The sequence below is a fragment of the Gasterosteus aculeatus genome, chromosome 6, assembly GCF_964276395.1.
Source record: "Gasterosteus aculeatus chromosome 6, fGasAcu3.hap1.1, whole genome shotgun sequence".
NCBI classification, from domain to species: domain Eukaryota; kingdom Metazoa; phylum Chordata; class Actinopteri; order Perciformes; family Gasterosteidae; genus Gasterosteus; species Gasterosteus aculeatus.
The window spans coordinates 7,475,047-7,496,130 of record NC_135693.1 but is presented as its reverse complement, the minus strand read 5'-3'; the positions used below and the strand labels follow the sequence as shown (position 1 = coordinate 7,496,130).

The window sequence follows — 21,084 nt, the reverse complement described above, 5'->3', positions numbered from 1 at the left end:
GAAGACACAGCACATTGGGGTTTCCTTTTTCCTTTAATTCATTTCATCCATCAAAGGATTTCAAAGCCTGCTATTTAAATGCTATTTTATTTTCTCAAAATGATAATACCATTCATGAATACAGCTGCACATCGTCGACATATCCGTACCCCAAGGAGATTATTATGTGCAGAGTAGCACCCAGAAAGTCAACGAAGAGGCAATATTTCATATCATAATAGTTCTCTCTGCTAAAGATAGAAATAAATCCATGCAATATTCATCTCTAACCGTTATATGTCTTGTTTCAGATTTGGCACTATCCTTAAGATGAGGTCAGTGGGAGCACCCTGAGGTCAGTCTCAGGTGGATTTTGGATATAAAGACAATAATTATCCTGAAAACAATTTGAGTCCAATACAGTTTTAGTTTGATTCCTAATGCGATGAAGTACCGTTTACAGAAACAATGATGCAAAAAGCCTCAACCACCGAAGGGATCATATTATATTATGTAAACCGACCCTTACTGTTATTCTTAAAAAATAGTCAGATAGTATCAATAATTGCATGATTTATAAATGTTTTTTTCTCCTAAGTATCATACAGGCTTAGTAGCACTACACGTCATGTAGCTGTCAGTGCGGTGCAACAAATATTCAATAATACTACTGATAATTACAATATTAATAACGATCATAACAATTCATCGTAAAAATTAGCAAATGCTATTCAACTACCATTTAAAGGAAATGTTTTCGACAGTGTGCTTTTTCTTCCAAAAAACAAACAAAACAGAAAAAAAGGCTGTGAGAGCATTGTGCGGAGATCACGCCGCTCTCGCAGAAATTGGCACTGTAACATACTGTACACTCTAAAAGACTGACAGGCCCTCGGAAACAGAGGAGGCTGTCAAAGAGGAGCGGAGGAACATGCCGGCCTCTGGTTTGGCATTAATGTCAGAGGCCTTGCCATTCACTCTGGGACAGGCAAAAAAGAATCCGGCTCAGGAAACATGCCCAGAACTCACATGACACCGTCTCTGATTTAAAGGAGATTAAATATGTGACGAGTAAATCAAAAGGAGCTGCAAGGGTAGAACGCATTAGACGGGGGCCTGAGAAGGAGGCGGCAGATTCATAAATAATTCTTGACCTGATGTTGTTGTTTTCACACTGATGACTCCGAGGAACTCGTCGCTCTGTTCGAAAACATCGGCTCTGCACCTTTTCGATAAACACATGGTCTATTTATTTATTCGCAGCAGAACTGATGTGCAGCCACCTCTGGATTACCAGGGCAGTTGGAACAAATAAATCATTTGCCGTTTGAGAAAAGGTTTCCCTTCGGAACCTGACTGTACTGCAGCTCTAAAACATCCAGGATAATGGTTTGTGACTGTGGAGGCAAATTGAAAGAGAAACCACTGGTGAGGAAAGCGTCACATTTTAGGGGGGCTTTCAGTCATCTTCTGCTACAAATAGTCCAAACTGTGCTCTGATAGCAGGGAAAACTAACTCAAGATAGGGTGAAGATAATACAAAGATGAATGCTTCTTTTATCCGGGTGGAGGGAAGGGAAATAGATATTTTTAAGAAGTTGTAGACACTGGGCAAATTTCTGTTTCCTGAGGCATGTTAAGATCTAGCACAATAAAAGAAAAAAGAAAAAAACATCTCTCATCTCATTAAGCACTGAGCAAGGCTGTTCTCTAATAACAAAGCAATAACAAACCTATTTAACAAGACATGGTACGCTCATTGGGTTGCCAGTTTGGTGGTTGACTCCCCCAAAACCTTCAGCCACCAGGACAGAGCTGACCAACAACAGAGTGTCCACCTGGCAAACCTCAACTCAACGCCAACGGCCGGTAGCTTCAGGTGTGGTGAAGACGGAGAAGACAGGCAGCGCCATGCCTGCACCCATACAGCACGAGCGGGCAGCTCATCAGAGGATGCTGCAGAAGAACTTCTTCTCCCGGAAGGGGTTCTCGGAGGCGGGGACGGGCATGATGAGGGGGTCGTCGCGTATGTGGGCGTCGCAGTACGCCATCAGGTCGGCAGCCGCTTTGGAGACCTGAGATGTGGAGACGAAGGGAAAGGACACGCAGAGGGGATGAGATGTCTCTCTGACTATTACATGATGCGGGTTGTATCAATGGAAGATGGTAGGATCACATAAATGTCTTCCTTCACACGAGTCCGTCTCTTTACCCGAATCTTGATGGATGTTTGGGATGCTTTTGGAACAATTCAGACGTAAACTAGTCACACTCATCTCCAACACACCAGAACATTAGTATGTTATACCAGAACATTTTCATCCTGCGGCTTAAAAGTCTGGGTGGGGACCTTTGCTGCATCTTTTGCGACTGTTGTTGTCTAATGAAGGCAGAACATTTTCCGCAAATAATCAACGGGACACAACGTTGGGGCTGTTTTACTCACAGGACGTTTCATACTATCGAGATAAGTGTTAAATTACAAATAAAAGAAATACGTAGGCTGATGGGGATGCTATCCGTTCCGAGTATTTAGTCTGAGTATTTTTCAAGTATTTAGTAATTGTTTTAATTTGTTGGTTTTGCTCTCTGATTCAACATCAGAGAAGAAAGCTTAGGGGTTGAATAAGCTGCAGCAGACCAATGATCATCATCATCATCATCATCATCCTCCAACCCCTCTGGACTCGGTGGACCAGACGCCACGGAAAGTGGAGTCGACTGTCCCCGGAGGAGAGGGGGGATGGACGGGATTGGGAGCCAAGCGTCCTCAGCTGGGACATGGAGCTGCTTGAAGATGGATGGAACATGAATACAGGCAAACACAGCAACGGGACGGGAGGTGGAAGACTCTGTGTTTGTATTAATGGTGCTTGCTGCTCAAACAAAAAATCGCTCACTGGTAAAGCGCAGCTGTTTTGGTTGTGTCATTATTTTCTTGCTAGCATGAAAATCTTTGCTGCAGAATGACTATTATGAATGATCATTGAATCGTTGTATTGGATTAGATGAAACTGTGGCCCGATGTTTGCACAAAAATACATTTTCAGGGATCCCCAAAGTTCTCAGGATTCATCCCCGGACTAAAAACATCTAAAAACATCAAAACCTTGTTGAAGAGTCGCACAAACAACTATTGACCAGCATTGCCTTCTATTGAGAGACACAACCACGGATTAAATATCGTATTTTGGGAAAGGCATTTTGAAAAGTTGGTCTCTATTGTTGCAGGGCCGTTTATTTTTCTCTTGCAATTTTCTTTAATGGTTGAAAGTAAACCTTTTGTAGATACATTTTGCGAGGTGAATGAAGCGTGGAGTCCCGGTGTGGAATCGTGCGGCTGAAGTTCCCGCTGGTCCGCAACGCTTTGTTCTCTGTCAACATGTTTTTGTTGCTAAACTTTGAGAGAAGTCCCAATTCTGAATGAATGTCACGTGGCTCTTTTTTTCTCAGAAATTGCAAGAATGACGGCTTTTGCTGCACATAAAATCCAATTACAGCAATTTCTAGTTTTGATCTCTTTGTGGAATTTGATGTTTGTCTTTTTACCTTGTGAGACACGTTTAAGAACAAATAGATACTAGAAACTCTTCAAAGTCACTATAGTGACAGAAGTATACTACATTTTAAGGGGTAACATAAGTTTGGCATCTATTCAGAATGTCAAACTGTACCAGGAACTTTGTAGCACGATTTAGGGTCCACTGCATTTTTAAATCAAATTGGACATATTTCATGAATTAAAGGGAGTCTGCAAAAAGTGAGAACATTACCAAAGCTGGCTCTTGCGATGCCACTAAACAGCTTTATTACTCTTAGAATCGAAAATAATTCAATAGTTATACCATCATGTAATTGCAGGCAGAGTTTCTGCAGAGAACAGAATCCCCGCAGGAGAAAACGTGGCGATGCACAGTGTGTCATTCGGCCCGGACTGACTGTAATTACACTGCAGCCCTGTGATGGAAGGAGAGTCCTTCTAATTAGCACAGATCACATTCCCTTAGCTGATTGAGCAATTAATGAGAATGTAGTGATCCCTCAATCAGCAGCACAGAGACTCCTCTTGTCACTGATACACTCTCTCCTTCATCACATCCCTTAATTCAATTTAAGGGATTTAAGGGACGGACAAACGTGGCCACGTCTCTGCTTCCTCGTCTTTCTTGGTGATTTTCTCTGCTTTCATTTTGCAGCCACGTTCTTCTTTTTGGAGGCAGTTGAGAGGAGTGACTTGGATCTGCACATTTGATGTGCCAAGTGGTTGTTAAAGCACAAACAGCCGTCTACCTTTCAATCATCCAAAAGCTGCGATGCTGCTGTGATATCCTGCTGATCAAGCTAAAATCGTTTTTTGGATGGACGCACCAACCCTCCCATTTAAATACCATATATAATATGTATTTGTAACTGCCTGAGGCCTGATGTGTTCTGCTGTCATCATCTGAGAGAAGAAATGTGAGCGCAGAAACAACGTTCTGGTCAGATTAAACAAACTCATTAAATAAACACAAACGTCCTTCTCAAGCAAAGGGAAAAGGTTGTTTGTCACTTTGTTTTGTTTGTTCTTAGAAATTGAAGTTGTGGTTAATCTTGCTAAAAGGGTTTTCAAGTAAGAGCAAAGGTGACCCAAGTTGAAGTAAATTATTTAGACATCTTAGATATGTGTCAGACCCACAATGGAGCTGAGTGAAAGCCTTAAAAATCAGATCTGACATTTAAGATTCATTTAAATTCAAGTCTGCTGTGTCTTGTTCTACTAAATGCTACGGTGACAATAAAACTGAAAGTCAAACCATTTCAGACCGAATGTAATCTGAACACTTCTTAACTCATGTAGCAGAGCACAACTTTACACTTCATTTTCAGCAGCAGTATAAAGATATACAGTTTGTTTGCCTCGCACACATTTTTAGGCGCTGTCGTTTAACCCGCACACCACCTTCCTGGGTGGAGTCTGCACGTCCCCCCACCCCCCCCGTGCCTGTGTGGGTTCTCTCCGGGTACTCCGGCTTCCTCCCGCACTCCAAAGACATGCAGGATTTACCCCCGTCCCTCCCCCGAGGTTGCCTGGGACCGACTGAAGCCCCCCCGCGACCCTCTAAGGATAAGCGGCATAAAAGATAACTGATTGATGTCCTTTGATATTCAGTTTTGATGATGGCTGTCGCCACTAATTGAACCGGCTCGATGTCTGAACATAACGTGTAGATGTAGAACGTCTGACAAAAATAAATCAGCATTAAAACCGTCTGATGCTATAAAAAAAGAGCATCTATGCCAAGCCAGTTACCCAAACAAGAGTCAAATGTGAACAGCTCCTCTGGAAATAGCAGAGTCAGCTCAAGCCGAACATCTCAAAATTGAGTCAATAAAGTGTGGTAGTTGTTATTAGATTTGCTTTTAATGTAATCACATTACGGTTTTACTTTGCAGTCATTTTGTTGATACTGCTGGAACTCGATTCACCACATTGACTCTGACTTCCATGTAGAGGGCCACAGTGATCATTTCTTCCCCTGTTACGGGATGATATTACGTAGCATCCGTCCTGGTCTAAACGCAAACACTTTGCTGTGTTTTCAATGTGTCAAGTTGGCCTGAGAAGAATCGCAAGCAGCAGTGAAATCAGCAACTTACACTGTTAACCGTTATCGACACTAATCATTTCCATTCTGCTGAAACAGCTGAACGTTGCAGCCACAAGAGGTGGAGGTGGATCTCCAATATGGCTGCTGGATGTTTTGTCGAACTAAAGAATAAATATGATCTAGCGCATATTAAAAATAATATGAATACAATAATGTTGCGTTAGTATTAAGAATAAATAACATTCTTTTTTTTTTTTAAATACAACTGAACATGCCGGGGCATCAAAGCACATATTTTGATGGTTTAACGGCAGTATTGATGTGATTTTACGCAATTTTACTGTAAAATCAAGTTACTGTTTAGAGCGTAAAAACATAATTTAAACCTTTCTATTAATGTATAGGTTAGGTTACAGGTTATTCATATTTCTTTTGTGACATTCCTGTATCAACCAAAATGGCCTGGACCAGATGTGATTGATAAGGGCACTTTATGAGCACTGAACGGATGGAGCAGCTGGAGCAGCTGGATATCAGGATTATGATTAATGGGTGGAAAACTAATGTTAGAAGTGTTTAACGGTCACCGGGGCCTGGCATGCCTCTGGGTTCGTCTCTGACAGATACCACAGCGGTTCACAGTGGAGGAACTACGACAGGGAGGTGACAACGCCGCGGCTTTGGAGGTGAACTGATCCTTTATGTGACGACTGTCAGAAGAAGCTGCTCTAAACTGAGCTGGGAAACATAAATTGAGTTGTCTTCTCGCTGCTGGAGGAAAGTATGGGGACTCATGACCATGTGGGAAAAAAAAGGTTGTATTCATCTTTTTGAGGATTCAGAGAGAGCTCCGTGAAGTCTGATAAATTGCCTCCAGTCATGTCACTTGGGTCAGGGTTGAATGAAGAAATGAAAATAAAGCCGGGGGTGTGGATTTTGAAAGAATACGAGCTTACCAGACCTCTGCAGCCTGCTGCTTATCTCTGCTCTGTGCTGCAGGCTTAAGGCTACATTAGCTGCTACGAGCACGTTAGACCGTAGATCTCCGTCCAAACTGTTGATGACCAAGTTCAAATTTAGGCTCAAGTCTGTGACAAGGAAGAATAATGTGTGGAATGTAAAATATGAGTATTGTAGTGGTTCTGCTTTGTCCGTTTTGATGGTTTAAAAAAATGAAAAGCTCTATTTTAAAGAGCGGACGAACACAAGGTGATATAAGGGGAATAATCACTGCTATCAGCCCCACCAATAGAAGGGTCAATGCAGTCAAAACCCACTGAGATGGCAAATAGTGGGAAATAGCGGACATAAGTATCAGGAACCATCTAGAACGCTTGTGTCAAATACATACAGTGTCTGATTCTACATTTGAGATGTAGAGGTAGAAGGATTTTGTGAAATTCGCTTTTTGGTGGAGTAAATATGGAGCTGGAGAGAGCAGCAGTTAGCTTAGCTTAGCATAAAGACTGTAACAAGGGGGAGCAGCAAAGCCTGGATGAGACTGAAGGGAACACAATTCCACTTCCGAGCCCTCGAAAGTTTATTTATAAAAATGCTTCCATATGTTGTTTGTTTTATTTGTACAAAAAATGAATTCCTACTTCCATCCAAACCATACATGTTGAGATATAACATGCTAGTGAGATTTGAGGAACTGATAGAGCTCAGATGCCATGCTAGCTGGTTCTCCCTGCTTCCAGTCGTTGTGCTAAGCTAAGCTAAGCGGTTGCTGCCGTAGATATATAGACATGAGATTGTGGCGTGCGTTTTTTTGTTTGAGTCTCGCAAACCAGGCTATAGTCAAACATTTTAATCTGAAGGTTTTAAATGGCAAAATGGCAGGAAGTATTATTGTCACAGAGGGGATGATGGCTGAGGTTGAAGCATTTGGCCGTCTAAGCCAATTAAAATGAGCAAAACCGACTCGGCCGTTGCGGTAGTTTGGGACTTTGCCTAAACAGTTGGGTGCTGTGATTGTTATCAAATGTTACTTAACCGGACTAAATAGTGTCTCAAAAAGGGGATTAATTTGAGTTAAGGATTAGTACACAGGTCAGTATGCAATATGCGCGTGATGAAGCAACATGTCAGCCAGAGATGTTTGATTATTTAAACGTATCAGCCATGCTGTTGGCTGACTGAATGAACACTTGCACTTTATTGTTTGCAAATCGTTGGATAACGTTTCCAATTCTAAAGGAGACCCTTTCTTGTGCTTTGTTCGGACCTCAGATTGATTAAAAATGAGATGTTTGCTGCGAGCCGGAGAGCGTCACTCATCAAGAGGAGGATATTGTACGGCTCCAAACACTCAATGTGTCTAACTCAATGGGGGTTAGAGATACACACAGATGTTTATCACGGTAATCACATTAATACACACCCTAACAAAGCATGTCTCTGCATAGTGGCAATAAGCAAAGCTCCCAAGTATAATGACTAATGTCAGTTTTAAGAATGACGTACACCAGCCAGAGCGTTTGGGTATTTGATCAAATACAAACGCATGCAAATATTTGCTCGCAGGGAAGCGAAAGGAGAGAACCGTACCTTTATCCTATCCATGCAGGCCTCCATCTTCAGCTGCTCCACAGCTTTCCTGGCCTGGGAGATGCTGGCCGTGCTGTTGTTTGCGATACCGTCCTTCATGGTGCTCCTGTGACACCAAACGCAGGGACAAAAGGGGGGGGGGGGGACACGTTGAGTCAATGAGCATCACATTAAATCCACAAAGCAGGATCCCCCTGGCGGTGTTTCTACCCCCCCTTTGGAGCAGCCATTCTCTGCCACAAGCTTTTTGTTTAAAGGACCCATTTTGTCAGGGGGAATCTGTTTTACAGCAGCCAAGCTCCATTTTATCTGAAGAAAGAGCTGGAAAAGGCAGCAGCTGGACAGCAGCTATTTTTCGTTTTACATTCAGGGCTCGTGCATTATTATTTATTTTTTTTGTCATTTGGTCAGATTGCTCTTATTTGCTCAACTGCACCTACATGCACACATTTACTGGTTTGTGTTGACTTATTTCCTTTGCATTATCAGTCCCAGGACAACACTGCACTGTTTGACCTCCTCCTCTCAACTTTCTCCATAGTGGGCATCAATTCAACTGCAGTGATTCAATCTGCCCCGTTGTAATCTGTGCATTGATCAACGTGCAGCCCAATGACTCAATGTTGCTCTCATGTTAGGCCCCTTGACCCCCACTCACTCCTGAAACGTCCCAGCGTGAGAGCCACAGCAGCGAGAGATGACACCCGACCACAGATGTGCTTTGTAATTATTTGCATGAACATATGAGGCATTTGGCTGAGGTGGGGTGCTGTTGAATCAATTCACTCACTGTGGGGGGTTTCTCTTGAACCCATTTGCGCTTTTATTCGATTCCCATCCGTCGCAAGTCAATTTTAACTGTATTGAACGGATTCCATCGGGCAGATGTTTTGTAAAGGGGGGGGGGGGGGGGGGGGGGGGGGGCGCAGAGGCTTTCATTCATTTTCCAATCCCACCCTTCGTGGCTCTAAAGCCCGATGCATGGCTTTTATTCACACCCTCGTAGGAAGCTATCGGGCCTTTTTGCGTTGAGGTTTCCCCTTCGAGTCGCCCATCCTTACGCTGGCACGGCCACACTGAGGGAGGGGGGGGGGGGGCGCCTTTAACGGGGGTCTACACCGTTTTGTCCGAATGTAACGATGCTAATTGTCGATGCACATCTGTCGAATACGGGGCGACTCTTCGCTTCTAAAGGGATCACGTTTCGGACGCGCCGCGCGCGCGCTGCGGGCCTCGTCACAGCAGAAGACGGCAACCCACACATCACGGAAAAAAACAAACAAAAACAAACGAGCACATTATTTTTGCGTGAAGAAAATACATTTAAAATAGAAAAAAAACATGTTGATGGTTCGCTGCATCGATCGGCTACAAGCAGATTAATGAAGGCTCTACAGCCGCCGACCTACCTGAAATATGCCAATGGTTTTTCCAATTTGGAGAATTCCGGGTCGACTCCACCCAACACACACTCACACACACACACAGGCGCGCGCGCGCGCGACAAAAAAAGCAGATCTGTCAAATATCAAACGATGAGAGGAAATCCCAGCCTGGTTTCGCTCGGGACTGGACCCGCGGAGGTGAATCCTGTGCCGTTTGGTTTCGCTACGTGGGAGTCGTGCGTATTCCGTGTGGGAAGATGAGAGCCGAGCGGCGAGGTGTTGGTGAGCACCGCGGCTGGACTCGGGGAGATGTTACGCATGCAGCAGGGGGGGAAACCTCTGAATGACGATCAGATGCAGGCTGGAGGGCAGAAGCACTCGATCAGTGGACCCGCAGCATCAGCAGCAACGAGCCCGGATGCGGGTTTTTTTTTTTTTTTTTTTTTTGACGATGCAAAAAGACATTTGGTCGGATTTGCATTTGCTGTTTTATTATCTTTCTAATTTGCTTTATTGTTGCAGACGGTACCGAAGATCTGCAGACTTCCCCATTTCGTTTTTACATCACCGGATCCCCCCATAGCAACTGCCGGGCCTCATCCACAACAACACGGCTTTTTGGAGGATATTTGCATCCAGATTAAAAATCATCAGAAATTACGTTTATGATTTAATGTGTGCAGTTTGACTTCGGATTCTTCTAAAACACCCCAAAAATAAGACACAAAACCACAAGATGTTGTCATATCTCTTCAAATATTTATATATATATATATTTCTAATATACTCATCACTTTGTCCATACATACACACACACACACACACACGCAGATTTATATACAAACAAAAATAAACATAAAACATCCTTTCAGAACTTCCATTCACGATGCCAAACCAGCTAAGAGGTCAAGTAAATGACACATTTTGGAAATCATTTAAAGCTTAAACATATATTTCCTTCTGTCAACGAAACCCCCCCAATTTAAGCATTTTCCTCTCGCCTCCGACACTTTCTCAACAAACGGGTGGAAACATTTACACAATCTCACGTGAGGAAATGTATGTACACTTTAAAGCAAGAAACACGGTGAGCAGACATGAACATCACATCCTGCACAGGCTTGATGCTGCACACAAGGGTCCTGGTGGGCGGAAAAGGAGAAAAAAAACAAGTCACGATAACTCCACAAAAGGAATGACGTCATGATATAAAAAGCAATATTCCCTTTCTTGTAAACACGTCAAACACCAGGTGTGAAATTTAAGACATCATTTTTCATCACAGAAAGCACTGCAGTTAAAACAAAAGCCAAACATCTTCACAGCCGTGTTAAGACAAACTTTATATTGAAACATGACGCAAATTACCTACGTGTCTGATATTGCTTTCTTGAGTAGATTTATAGGAAGAATTAAAACAAAAATCCGCTCACGTAGAGACCACACGTCACGTTGAACTAAATGGTAGCTGATAAAAAAAGTGCTAACACTTCACAAACATTATACAGACAAACTAAAGGTATCACAGGCAAAGGAGGAATGTAAAGAGTAGCTGCGTGGACCCACGGATGGGTTTAAGGAAAGCAAAGTTTAATATGAATAGTGTTTCCTGGACTGATTAGTGTAGTGTATACCATTATGAAACACGCTGTAAACCTCATCAGTGCAGGACACGCTAATGGTTCTGACCTCGGCCAGCTGAACGCGACGCCCCCTTCACCCCCCCGCCCCCCCCACCCCCCCGCCTACCACGTCTAATACGCTTTCTTAGCTCAGCAACGGGACATTCTCGAGATTCCTCTGCAGCTTCAGGCATCCAATGCGGTTTGGTCATTTCTCAGAATTTCAGCAAACTATATCAAGTAGTGAAAAGGTTTTTAGTGCATTTGACCGTTTAGGTCAGTAAAGCACAAGAAAAGAGGGACCTCCGACGTGCTCCTAATAAATACATGGACATGTCTCAAGAGGACAGGTTCAACCAAGGCCGGTCAAGGTAAAGGAGCATCGTGACAGTAAAAGTCACAGCCGCAGGCATACTGTCGAGGTCAGCATCTTTCTAGCATGCAAAAAGGAGGACAGGCCAACAGGCAACACGCAGAACGGCTCATCCTGACGTTCCCCCCGTCCCCCGTCCCTCCACTGAGTTTAAACGCAGCTCGGGGACGCCGGGCCGCGACACTTGTGTGCAGACTTGAGTGGAGCAGACGGCCGAGTAGAGCGGCGTCTCACTCCCACAGAGCGGCCCACTGCCCGGTGACAGACGCCAGGAGGGCCTCTCGCTCTCTCCCCTCCCTCCCTCCCTCCCAGCCACTGCAGCGCCACTGGGATGTGCTCGCCGAGCTGCGGGGGGGGCAATCTGTCAGACGACGCTCTACGGGAAATGCGAGCGCCGCCGAGGTGAGAGACACGGGGGGGAGGGGCTTCACACTTTGGGTCCGGCTTTGGCCAGATCATAGCAGCTTACCAGGAAACAGGAAAACAGGAAAAGGTCGGCACAACAAAAACTCTACAGCAGTGAACAAAATAATATAAGACTCAACAAATCAAACGCACCCTCAGAAATGCATTTTGTATATAAAGTGTCTGTTGCAGCCTCAGCCGAATATTCATCCATTCTCCCCAACATTCCACTTCAGTATGTTTATAAATATATAATTATATACATATAACACTATTTTCATAAATACTTCATGATGCTGGGAGCGGCTGTGGTAGAGTTTGCTCAGCTGGGGATGGCTTTAGTTAAAAGTTAGGGAGATTGAACCCATGCTGACACATCCTCCTCCCTGTCAGTGCAGAGAAGAGGAGGAGGAGGAGGAGGAAGAGGAAGAGAAGGAGGCTTCTCTTGCTGAGCAACAAGTAAACAGTGAAGTAGTAAACATCAGACAGAGTCAGCCTGCAGCATAGCTGCTCAGGAAGGAGTAGAACATGGGCAGCTTCATGCGCTGCTGGTCCCGCCGACACCACGCCATCACCGTGCCCTCGCCGTTGGCCGTGTAGAGGTGGTGGCCGTCACAGGAGTACGTCAGGCTGGGGCACAGGAGGAGGACATTATCATCAGCACATCCAACACAGTCACACGTACAATATCAATCACGTAAAAGCAAAGAACAACAACAATGAGGTACCTGATGATGGGTTTGCTCGACTTGGAAAAGGTGATCTCTCTCACTGGTTTTAAATCCCAGGTGCTCCACAGCCTGGGAAAGATTTCACACGTAAAGAAAATAACACAATTGTGAAGAAATGCATTGTCTTGAGAAAGAAAACAAAGAAAGAAAGAGGGCAGATTTATCTGGAACCTTAAAGGCCGGCGGGATTGTTCAGGTGTGTAAAACCGGCTCACCTGACGACGCCGTTCTCCAGCCCGCCGGCGATGACGTTGACGGACACGCCCTCCGGCTGGTTGGAGAAGGCCACCGAGCAGATGATCTCTCTGCAGTGGACGTGACCGATCAGGTCGCCGTTCACCGTCCACAGGCGCAGGTCGCTGCCTCCGCCCACTGCATGCACAGAATCACGCGTCAACCTCGCGTCGCTCTGCGAACGCAACACGACCGACTAAAGGAGACGGAGCGGTCTTCACCTGAGTCACAAACCGTGGCAATGTCCCCCGTGGTCTCGCTGGCGGACACTGCGGTCACTGGGCTTTTGTGGCCCGTGAGGCTTTGGACATAACAGAGCCTGAAGAAACGCAGTAAGAACCATTAAAGCTTTTTATTCTTTTTGTTGTTGTAGCTCTTTCACTCACAGACACACACTGACTGACCTGTTGAGGTCCCAGAGAATGCAGGTGCCGTCTTGGCTGACGCTGATGAGGATGCTGTAGGGTTTGCAGACAAACAGGCTGGTGACTTCCCCTGTGTGTCCGTATAGGTGAACCTTAGATTCCACCTCCATCTCAGACGGCTGTGGAAAGACACACATCAGCGACCACGGACAGAGGACGCGCATACCTGAACAACGGGTGAGTTACCTCGGCGTTCACCGTTTCCTAAAAACACTAAATTGATGATTTTCTGAGCAGCACGAATCACTTGCTATTGGAACACTAGTCACAGAGAAAAATAACTGGATATCTAGGTGCCTGTTGGGAAGTCGGAGCTCCTCTCTGGTGGCTGAACTCCCGGACCTCTAATCCCACTTGTCAGCTCAGTGGAAATGTGTTTCAAGGGCAACTGTGATGTGACTAATGAAGCCGAGCGTTTGAGCACGGTGAGGCGTTCTAAAGAGGGGTGAGAGGGGAGGGCGAGGAGGGGGGTAATGGGAGGTGGGTGGTTGTTGATGTGGAGGCGGGAGGTTAGAGGGGGGGGAGGCGTCGCCATGGAAACCCACCGTGGTGCTGGTGAAACGGTTGCTGTAGGCGGTGATGACTCCACACTTGCTCCCTGTGAATAGCTGGCAGCCATCAGGCACCCAGGCGCAGCTGGTCACCTGGGAGGGGAGAGAGAGACGGTCGGTCGGAGGAAACCCGGAACCTGGCGGCTTAATGCTCGAGGCGAGTGCCGCAACCCAGTAAACCCATTTGGCTTCCAGGTGCTCGGCTAACATTCCAAATGGTGTGTTCACCTGGTGCAGTTGTGAACACTGGATGAAGTTGATGGGCGGTTCACTCTGCTTGCTCTTGAGCCTCAATATGTTGTCCGCATAGCCCCAGCTCAAGATGGCCGACCACTGGATGTCCGTGCTGTGCATGCTCCGAACACCTGCGGGGCATTGAGGGAACATTAAGCCGCTGGAGTCGGCGGGACGGTGTGCAAAGCGTGCGGGTGGGCTTCCTACCCTGCTCCTTGCTGTAAATCATCATGAGGCAGAACTTGCGGGACAACCCGCAGATGGCTCGCGTCGGCAGAGCCAGCAGGGACCCGAACCTCTCCCCGTGCGGCTGACTGAAGCACACCACCGGGTCCGGAGCGGAGGGCGAGCCCACGTACTCGCCCCACTTCAGGCCTTTGATCCACGGCAGTGGGCTCTGTTGGGGGCGAAGAGAGGCGGAAAGAGGAAATTGCCACGTGAGCCGCGGATCACTTCATAAGTATTATGTGTCTCTGAGCGCACAGGCGGCTGGCAGATTACCGGGCAGACTATTTCTTTGGCCTGTTCTCGGGTTTCTCTGAAGGCCAGCTGAACGAGGAGACCCATGGCGGCCGGCAGCTCGCCCTCCATCAAGAGCTTGGGCCCGGCCCTGCTGAGGTGAGAGGCGTTGAAGAGCTGCCTGGGTGTCTGTCCGTACGTTTTGATCATGGTCTCCAGGGCCCGGCGCTGCACTGGGTCCTCTACAGCCGAAACGTCCATTCCAAAATACGTCTGGGGGAAGATCACGCGTCCGGCTTTTGTAAGCAACGGCGACTTTCCCGTTTATTCGGACCTCTAAATGAGCAGCTACTTACGGCTGGGTGGAAGACGTTGATGGCGTGGACAGCCGCTTTGCCTTTCTGCTTGAGCCCGAACACGAGGTCGATCCACTGGCACAGCGTCTGGGAGACCTGGTCCGACTCCAGAGCTTGCCGGTGGATCAGGATGAACAGACGCGGGTCGTTGCGGGCCCATGGCGGCAAATTCACATGATTCACTCGCTCGCCGTTTTGCCGAACACCAAAATCAAAACCTGTGAAAGCAATTAAATAAAAAGAATGCTTGGTAACTCAAATGAATGGATATATATATGAAAATGTTATGCCGGTGGCAATGATTGGCACATTAAAAGGTATAGAAAATAATTACCCTCTCTGTTGACCAGGAATTCCGGGAGGTAGAAAAACTCGGGGATGAGCTCCTTAACGTCTGTCATGGACTCGAAGGAGGACAGGCGCCACGTGGTGTTCATGGAGTGAAACGTCCGGTCCGGGATGTCAAAGCTCTGGTCTGATTAAGACCAAAGAAAATCAAATTACAGATTCAGCTCAACTGATTGAAAAGATCCTCTTTCATGACCTCAGACACCGCTGGCTGGCTGAATACATTTACAATCCCATGAAAAGATGTCCCAGAGGATCAGAGGATAGAGACGGATAAAATGGAAAAATAATTAACAAGAAAGGAAAATGTTCTTTTTTTTTTTAAAGGAATGGGCAAGGAGTTGATCAGAGGAAAGTATAAAGATGAAGTTACCTTTCTTGGCTAATACGTGAGATGCCACGCGACTACGGCTACGCAAAGTGTGATCAGGACAACGTAGCTCCAGTCTAAGATTGAGCTTTTCGGAGACATAGGAAGACGTAGAGCAAGCGCTGGCTTGTTGTAGTAACTAAAGAAACTGTTAAGGACGATGCAGCTGGAGACTTCTTCTTCCTTCTTCCACCTCTAGTAAAACTCAACGTGTGACTCACCCTGGTACGCCAGGAACATCTTGGTGAACGGAGGCATTCGAACCAGGAAGTGCAGCACGGTGCCGCTGTTGGAGTAATGGGAGCCGTAGTGGTACGGCTGGACGGGAGGCATGGGGTCGTCTTCGCGAACGCCCTTCTTGTACTCGTCCTCGAGGTACTGCTCAAAACAACACAAAATAACCCAAGCGTCTTTTCTTATCAGAACTTCCCGTGCACTCGAGAAGCAAATGCTGAATGTGAAACAGGCCGTACCCGGTAATTGTCCACATATCGGTCTTCTTTCTCTTTTGATTGGACTGCGATGGGTTTGATTAAATTCCTGCATGACAACAGAATGCAAGCAAGGTAGAAATGAACCACGACTGTGACAAATGAAAATTGACCCATTAAAAATGATCATGAGTTTTGACTTCAGAGAATTTATATGTCATCCAGCTAATGTGAATGTAAATGCAACAATAAGTCAATTAACTTGAAAAATCTTAAGCTTCAATCCATTTGAGTTATTTTTAAGAGACCTACGTATGGCACAGAGGTAGACTTACATACATTTATACAGTGCCAGAGAATGATCTTTTTTATAATCTTCTCTTCTTTCGCTATAAAACTGAATACACCCATGGAATTCCTCTCCAACCCCCACTGACCTGTAGATGTTTGTGTCCTGCAGATCGATCGTCTCGCTGGTGTAGTCCCGCAATATAAAGGGAAACACGGGGTACTGCATGAGGTCGTTGAAGGAGCGGCCCGCGTGCTTGTTCAGATGCGTCAGGTACTCGAAGTTGGAGATCTGACCCGAGCCCCACAGCTGAGTGAGTGCCGTGATGTTTCCGTGCTCCAGCAGGTTGGGCAGGTCAGAGGTCAGGATGTTGTGGTAGACGTCGTCGCGGAACTAAAAGGCGAGAAACAAGGAGAACCACGAGTTGTTTCCGTCTCTGCAGTGGCGACTCCATTAAAACACGCAACTAGTACTAACTCTCAAATGTAATGTGGAATCACACCTTTGTTTCCCGTCATGTCTCCAGCGTTTAATATCAATAAATGCCGAACATAATAACCACAATACAGACTACGCAGCCACGCCGGCCGCTATGTGAAGTAGTACTTGGGAGAGGTCATGATGCGAACATGTTCATCGTCTTAGCATGTTCTGCGTGAATCCCACTGCAACAAACAGCTGAGGCTGATGGAAATGTCATTGGTTTTGTGGGTATAGTGTCATAAAGCAAAGTACTGGACAAAGCAAAATGTTCGAGGATGGTGTCAGTAGCAAAGTCAGAGGATCACCAGAAAAAAATAAATTCATCATGAGGGACGAATGAATGCGTACACTTAATGTCATGACAACCCATCCAACAGTAGTTGGAACATTAAACGGGGAAAATGTCATATATCAGTTTAAAGTAGCAATTAATTCTCTGGGATTAATTATGCCTTTTCATCCAGTAAAAGATTTTTTGAGTCCACAGATGAGTCCTTTGACTTGCTCTGATTCTTCTGGATTGGAAATACCTGCTGCAAAACCCCAGATTTAATTAAAAGTCTTTCGCCCAAACGTATCATAACACTGTTAATACCAAAAAGACATTTCAATAGTCACATTTTCTTCAAGCTACGTGACTTTATTTTTGATCATAAGCAGGCTTTCATCTTTTCCTTTTTGTCCCTGTTCATCTGTGTAGCTTCATATTCAAATAAAACATGGGCTGAACGTCTCTCTTCAGATGATAAGCCAACTCTATTCTTCGTAATAACAAAGGGAAACTCCAGAACGTCTACTGCCTGTCATCCACGGAAAATATTCTCTGCTTTTGTTCTCTGAAGCAAACCTTTCAGTCACAGCAACGCCTTCTCATTCCAGGTGAGCCGTGTTTCTGCCTCACCTTGGAGTTGTCAAAGGCTATCAGCAGGGTCCTGCCGTTGGTGAGGAATATCTCCACAGCGTTGTCTCTCAGCTGCCACCAGCGCTTGTGCACCTCCTTAATCTCCTCGTAAGTCCAGGAGAAAGAGGGGGCCTCGGTCTCCCCGTGAAGGCTCTGTCCCAACACACAAACACATCTGGGGTTCAGTCGCCAGGCGGTGACCCTCTTGGGCCGCCGAAGAGTCCTGAGCGCTCCTCCGCCTCCTTACCTGGTTGTCGTGAGCATCGGCGGCGTTGTCCTCCACAAAGTACATCCCAGACTTTCCTGTGACACAACACACGGGGGGAAGAGGGGGGGGGGGTGAACGGAGAACCCAACTAACAGAAGCTTCCCCCGCTGAATATCTAACAAAGCATTAGTCTTTGTGCCTGGTGACCGACGGACTCCATTATGCACGCAGCAGCTGCGAGAGATGGTCGGTGTCTTACCCAGAAGTAGCTCCCCTGCCGTCTCCCTGGAGGGGGCGACGCTGATGCACCGTCTGGTGAACCTGAGGACGGAGAGACATTTCTCATACGGGACTCGCACCTTCTGAACAAAGCAGAGACACTCATCACTGTAGCGCAAGTTAATGAGGCTTTAATGTGCCTTCTTAAGATCACCCTGTCCTTCTCAGAGGGATTTAATGCGTGATGAAGGCTCTCAATAGTGAGAGAGATAAAACATTTTACCTGATGGGCTCGCTGGTGGCTTTGTCTTTGACAGTGGAGGAGAAGGAGGAGTGGGTTTTATCCTCCACCAGGAAGGACAACGGTGGCTTCACTGTATCTTAACAAGACACGGAGGGAAGATTGAGAGTGCTGAAGGAGTCGAGACGGAGGTTTTTGCCATACCGCTAAAAGCAAAAGGGTTCATTCACCTTCAAACTTGCGTCTGTCTTTGAGCAGGTATTTGTTAGGAATGGTGAGGTAGCACCGCTGCAGCCGCCTTCGCTCCCGGTTGGGCCCTTCGGTGGGGTCCAGCTGCCACGACGTCGGGTAGGACGTCTGGTCGTACCAAACCGCGCTGAAACAGACCGTCAAAGTCCGCTCAGACTGTGTTTCTGCCAGTGACCTTTGCACAGACATTCATGTCCTCTTCAGAGTCAACAACGAGGTTTGGGCAACATGTTAGCATGCTCACTTATGAACATGTTAGCAAGCTGATATTAGCATTCAGCTCTAAATTGTGTATTGGTAAAGCTTGGCAAACCAATCACCATCACATAAATAACTATTATTACTTTGTTTGAAACTGGCATTAGCCGCTGCGACAGATGACCGTGGCCGCCTACCGGTCGTGCGTGAGCTGTTGCACGAGCTCCTGCCAGTGGCGGCTCGCGCTGAGGTCCGTCTTGTAGAGACCTCTGATGTGCTGGATGACTTTTTTTCTCTCCATGCCTTGTCGCAGAGACACGTTCTGAGTGATGTCGGCTGCGATCTTTGAAATGTCCTTGGACTTTCCGTCCAGCCTTTGGATGAGACTGAAGAAATAAGAAAAAATAGAGATGCAGAGGTGTGATATAATGGTTAGCAAGCATTTCCTGTGCTGAACACCAATCTCGCCTCACAAGAACTACTCACTTCCTCTGAGTGTTGGTCATTTTCTTTTCCCATGCCACTTTGCTGGTTTTCTCTTCTGCTTCATACTTCAATTTTTCCTGTAAAATGAAGTAAGCGAGTTAGCTTGATCCTCTGTGGTGCTGCGCTTCACGGACAACCTTTTTTCCAGATCTGCACAAAAATAGTCATACCGCTGAACATACTGCTAAGGCATAGAAACAGTTAACAACTAATGTTCGTCTTTAGGACTTAACCTCTTTCATGGCCTTGAGCAAGTCTTGCTTGTGTGGAGAGTTGGGTGGGATGCAGCGATGGCCACACAGCTTGAGCGAGGTCATGAAGACACCCACGGCGTTCTGCTCGTCTTTGGTGAGGCTGTCTTTGTGATCGTGCAGCATCTCATACAAGTACAGGCACAACTTTGGTCCATGCTTAAGAGAGGGAGAAAGAAACACATATCAATATTTGCCAGTGTGTGACGCAGGTCGCACACAGTGATGGACAGGAAACAAGCCCTTTTCGGCGGGTTGAGCATCAGAAAAGCCTGAGAGGAGGACAGGTGAAAGACTGAGTCATTTAAGAGCCGCCTGCTCCTCTGTAAGAGTGAAAGCGACAAGCAAAAGCGAACACACTGAACTCTCAGTGATGCTTTCGCCTGGGCCCAACACAACGTCAACACAAGGGAAAATGGCCAGATCTTTATCATTCGAGGATCCAATATTTGTCTCCAAAATTCCAAATGAACATCTAAGCCGACACATGGACTACTGACCGATTTGAATTTAATGAAGCATTTCCTTGCCACTCACCTCCAGACCCGGGCTGAGGCTCTCCTTCAGGATGTCCAAATGTCTGTGATCAAACACAAACTCCAGCGACTCCTTCCTGTCAGAGAGGGGAAGCGTAGGGCTGAGGGTGTGCACAAGGAGGCGGCCGATTTGAACCCGAAAAGTGTCCCGACACGACCAAAGGATCCTTCGCCACTGCTGATGTGGCGCGCCTCCTCGACCCGAGCTGCCCTGTGAGATCACAGCCGTTAGCACGAGGTCTCACAATATGGCAATGACAACTTTACAGCCAGGAAAGCGCTCCCAGCGCCAGCATACCAGGCTTATCTTGATGCCGTCCATCATCAGCCTGAGGATGTCTTTCTGAAAGCTTTTCTTGCTGGCCGGCGGCAGGGCGAATGGAATAGGAGAGTGCGAGACGGAGGCGCCGCCACTCTCGTCCTGTGGCTGATCACCCGGATCTGGTGTTAAAAACGGTTGGTCTGGAGAGTCTGGGATATTCAGCAGGTCGAATAGGTCCTGACTTACGTCTGAAATGAGAGAACGGACCCGGAATGAGACAGCAAGCTCACTTTACGCTTTATGTGAAGTGAAGGAGAGAAATAAGACAGGAGTATTTTGTACCGTGGTAAATTAGTCTGTTGATGGCTAGAACCACCAGCCTCTGCAGCCGTTGGACAAACTCTGTTTCGCTGGCCCGAATGGGGTTTTCCTGGCTCATCCTTCTCTGCATCATCTGGTGGAGCTCATCACTGGCTACGGAGCGCATCCGCATCAGGAGAGAGTCGGTCTGCGCCAGAGAGAAACGCCGCCGGCCTACAAGCACATACGATGGTCGCACATTGTGGTTTTTTTTTTAACTTTTGAGTTCAGAGTTAGTTTTTGCAAATATCCCGTGAATCATTGAACCCAGAAAAGACTCCAACGATTCACTCGTCAAAGGGCCGTCCGTGCTAAAATACACTGATTTAGTGAAGTATTTTAATCATGCACAAACAC

At 46.5% G+C, this 21,084-nt stretch overlaps 2 protein-coding genes across 10 annotated transcripts in view; both read right to left on the bottom strand.

Moving 5' to 3' along the window:
- Positions 1-14: 14 nt before the first annotated feature.
- Positions 15-9,999, bottom strand: gng4 (G protein subunit gamma 4). Its single transcript, XM_040177977.2, has 3 exons — positions 9,530-9,999; positions 8,121-8,226; positions 15-2,054 (listed from the first exon to the last, which is right to left on the bottom strand). Exons 2-3 carry the CDS (start codon positions 8,217-8,219, stop codon positions 1,926-1,928), a joined length of 228 nt encoding a protein of 75 aa, XP_040033911.1. The 5' UTR covers positions 8,220-8,226; positions 9,530-9,999; the 3' UTR covers positions 15-1,925.
- A 243-nt stretch (positions 10,000-10,242) lies between these two features.
- lyst (lysosomal trafficking regulator) overlaps positions 10,243-21,084 on the bottom strand; it is a 45,653-nt gene continuing 34,811 nt past the window's right edge. For all 9 annotated transcript variants that reach the window (XM_078104001.1, XM_078104000.1, XM_078104004.1 and 6 more), the window contains 25 exons: positions 20,710-20,901; positions 20,404-20,615; positions 20,107-20,316; positions 19,552-19,728; positions 19,319-19,395; positions 19,030-19,218; positions 18,616-18,761; positions 18,428-18,524; positions 18,185-18,246; positions 17,965-18,020; positions 17,718-17,870; positions 16,482-16,726; positions 16,087-16,153; positions 15,835-15,991; positions 15,230-15,370; positions 14,896-15,113; positions 14,582-14,812; positions 14,288-14,477; positions 14,075-14,211; positions 13,841-13,939; positions 13,275-13,414; positions 13,092-13,189; positions 12,852-13,008; positions 12,634-12,705; positions 10,243-12,535 (listed from right to left, as the gene is read on the bottom strand). In XM_078104001.1, the coding sequence (XP_077960127.1) occupies positions 12,397-12,535; positions 12,634-12,705; positions 12,852-13,008; positions 13,092-13,189; positions 13,275-13,414; positions 13,841-13,939; positions 14,075-14,211; positions 14,288-14,477; positions 14,582-14,812; positions 14,896-15,113; positions 15,230-15,370; positions 15,835-15,991; positions 16,087-16,153; positions 16,482-16,726; positions 17,718-17,870; positions 17,965-18,020; positions 18,185-18,246; positions 18,428-18,524; positions 18,616-18,761; positions 19,030-19,218; positions 19,319-19,395; positions 19,552-19,728; positions 20,107-20,316; positions 20,404-20,615; positions 20,710-20,901 (3,662 nt within the window). In that variant the 3' untranslated portion in view covers positions 10,243-12,396. The remainder of the gene's footprint in view (positions 12,536-12,633; positions 12,706-12,851; positions 13,009-13,091; positions 13,190-13,274; positions 13,415-13,840; positions 13,940-14,074; positions 14,212-14,287; positions 14,478-14,581; positions 14,813-14,895; positions 15,114-15,229; positions 15,371-15,834; positions 15,992-16,086; positions 16,154-16,481; positions 16,727-17,717; positions 17,871-17,964; positions 18,021-18,184; positions 18,247-18,427; positions 18,525-18,615; positions 18,762-19,029; positions 19,219-19,318; positions 19,396-19,551; positions 19,729-20,106; positions 20,317-20,403; positions 20,616-20,709; positions 20,902-21,084) is intronic.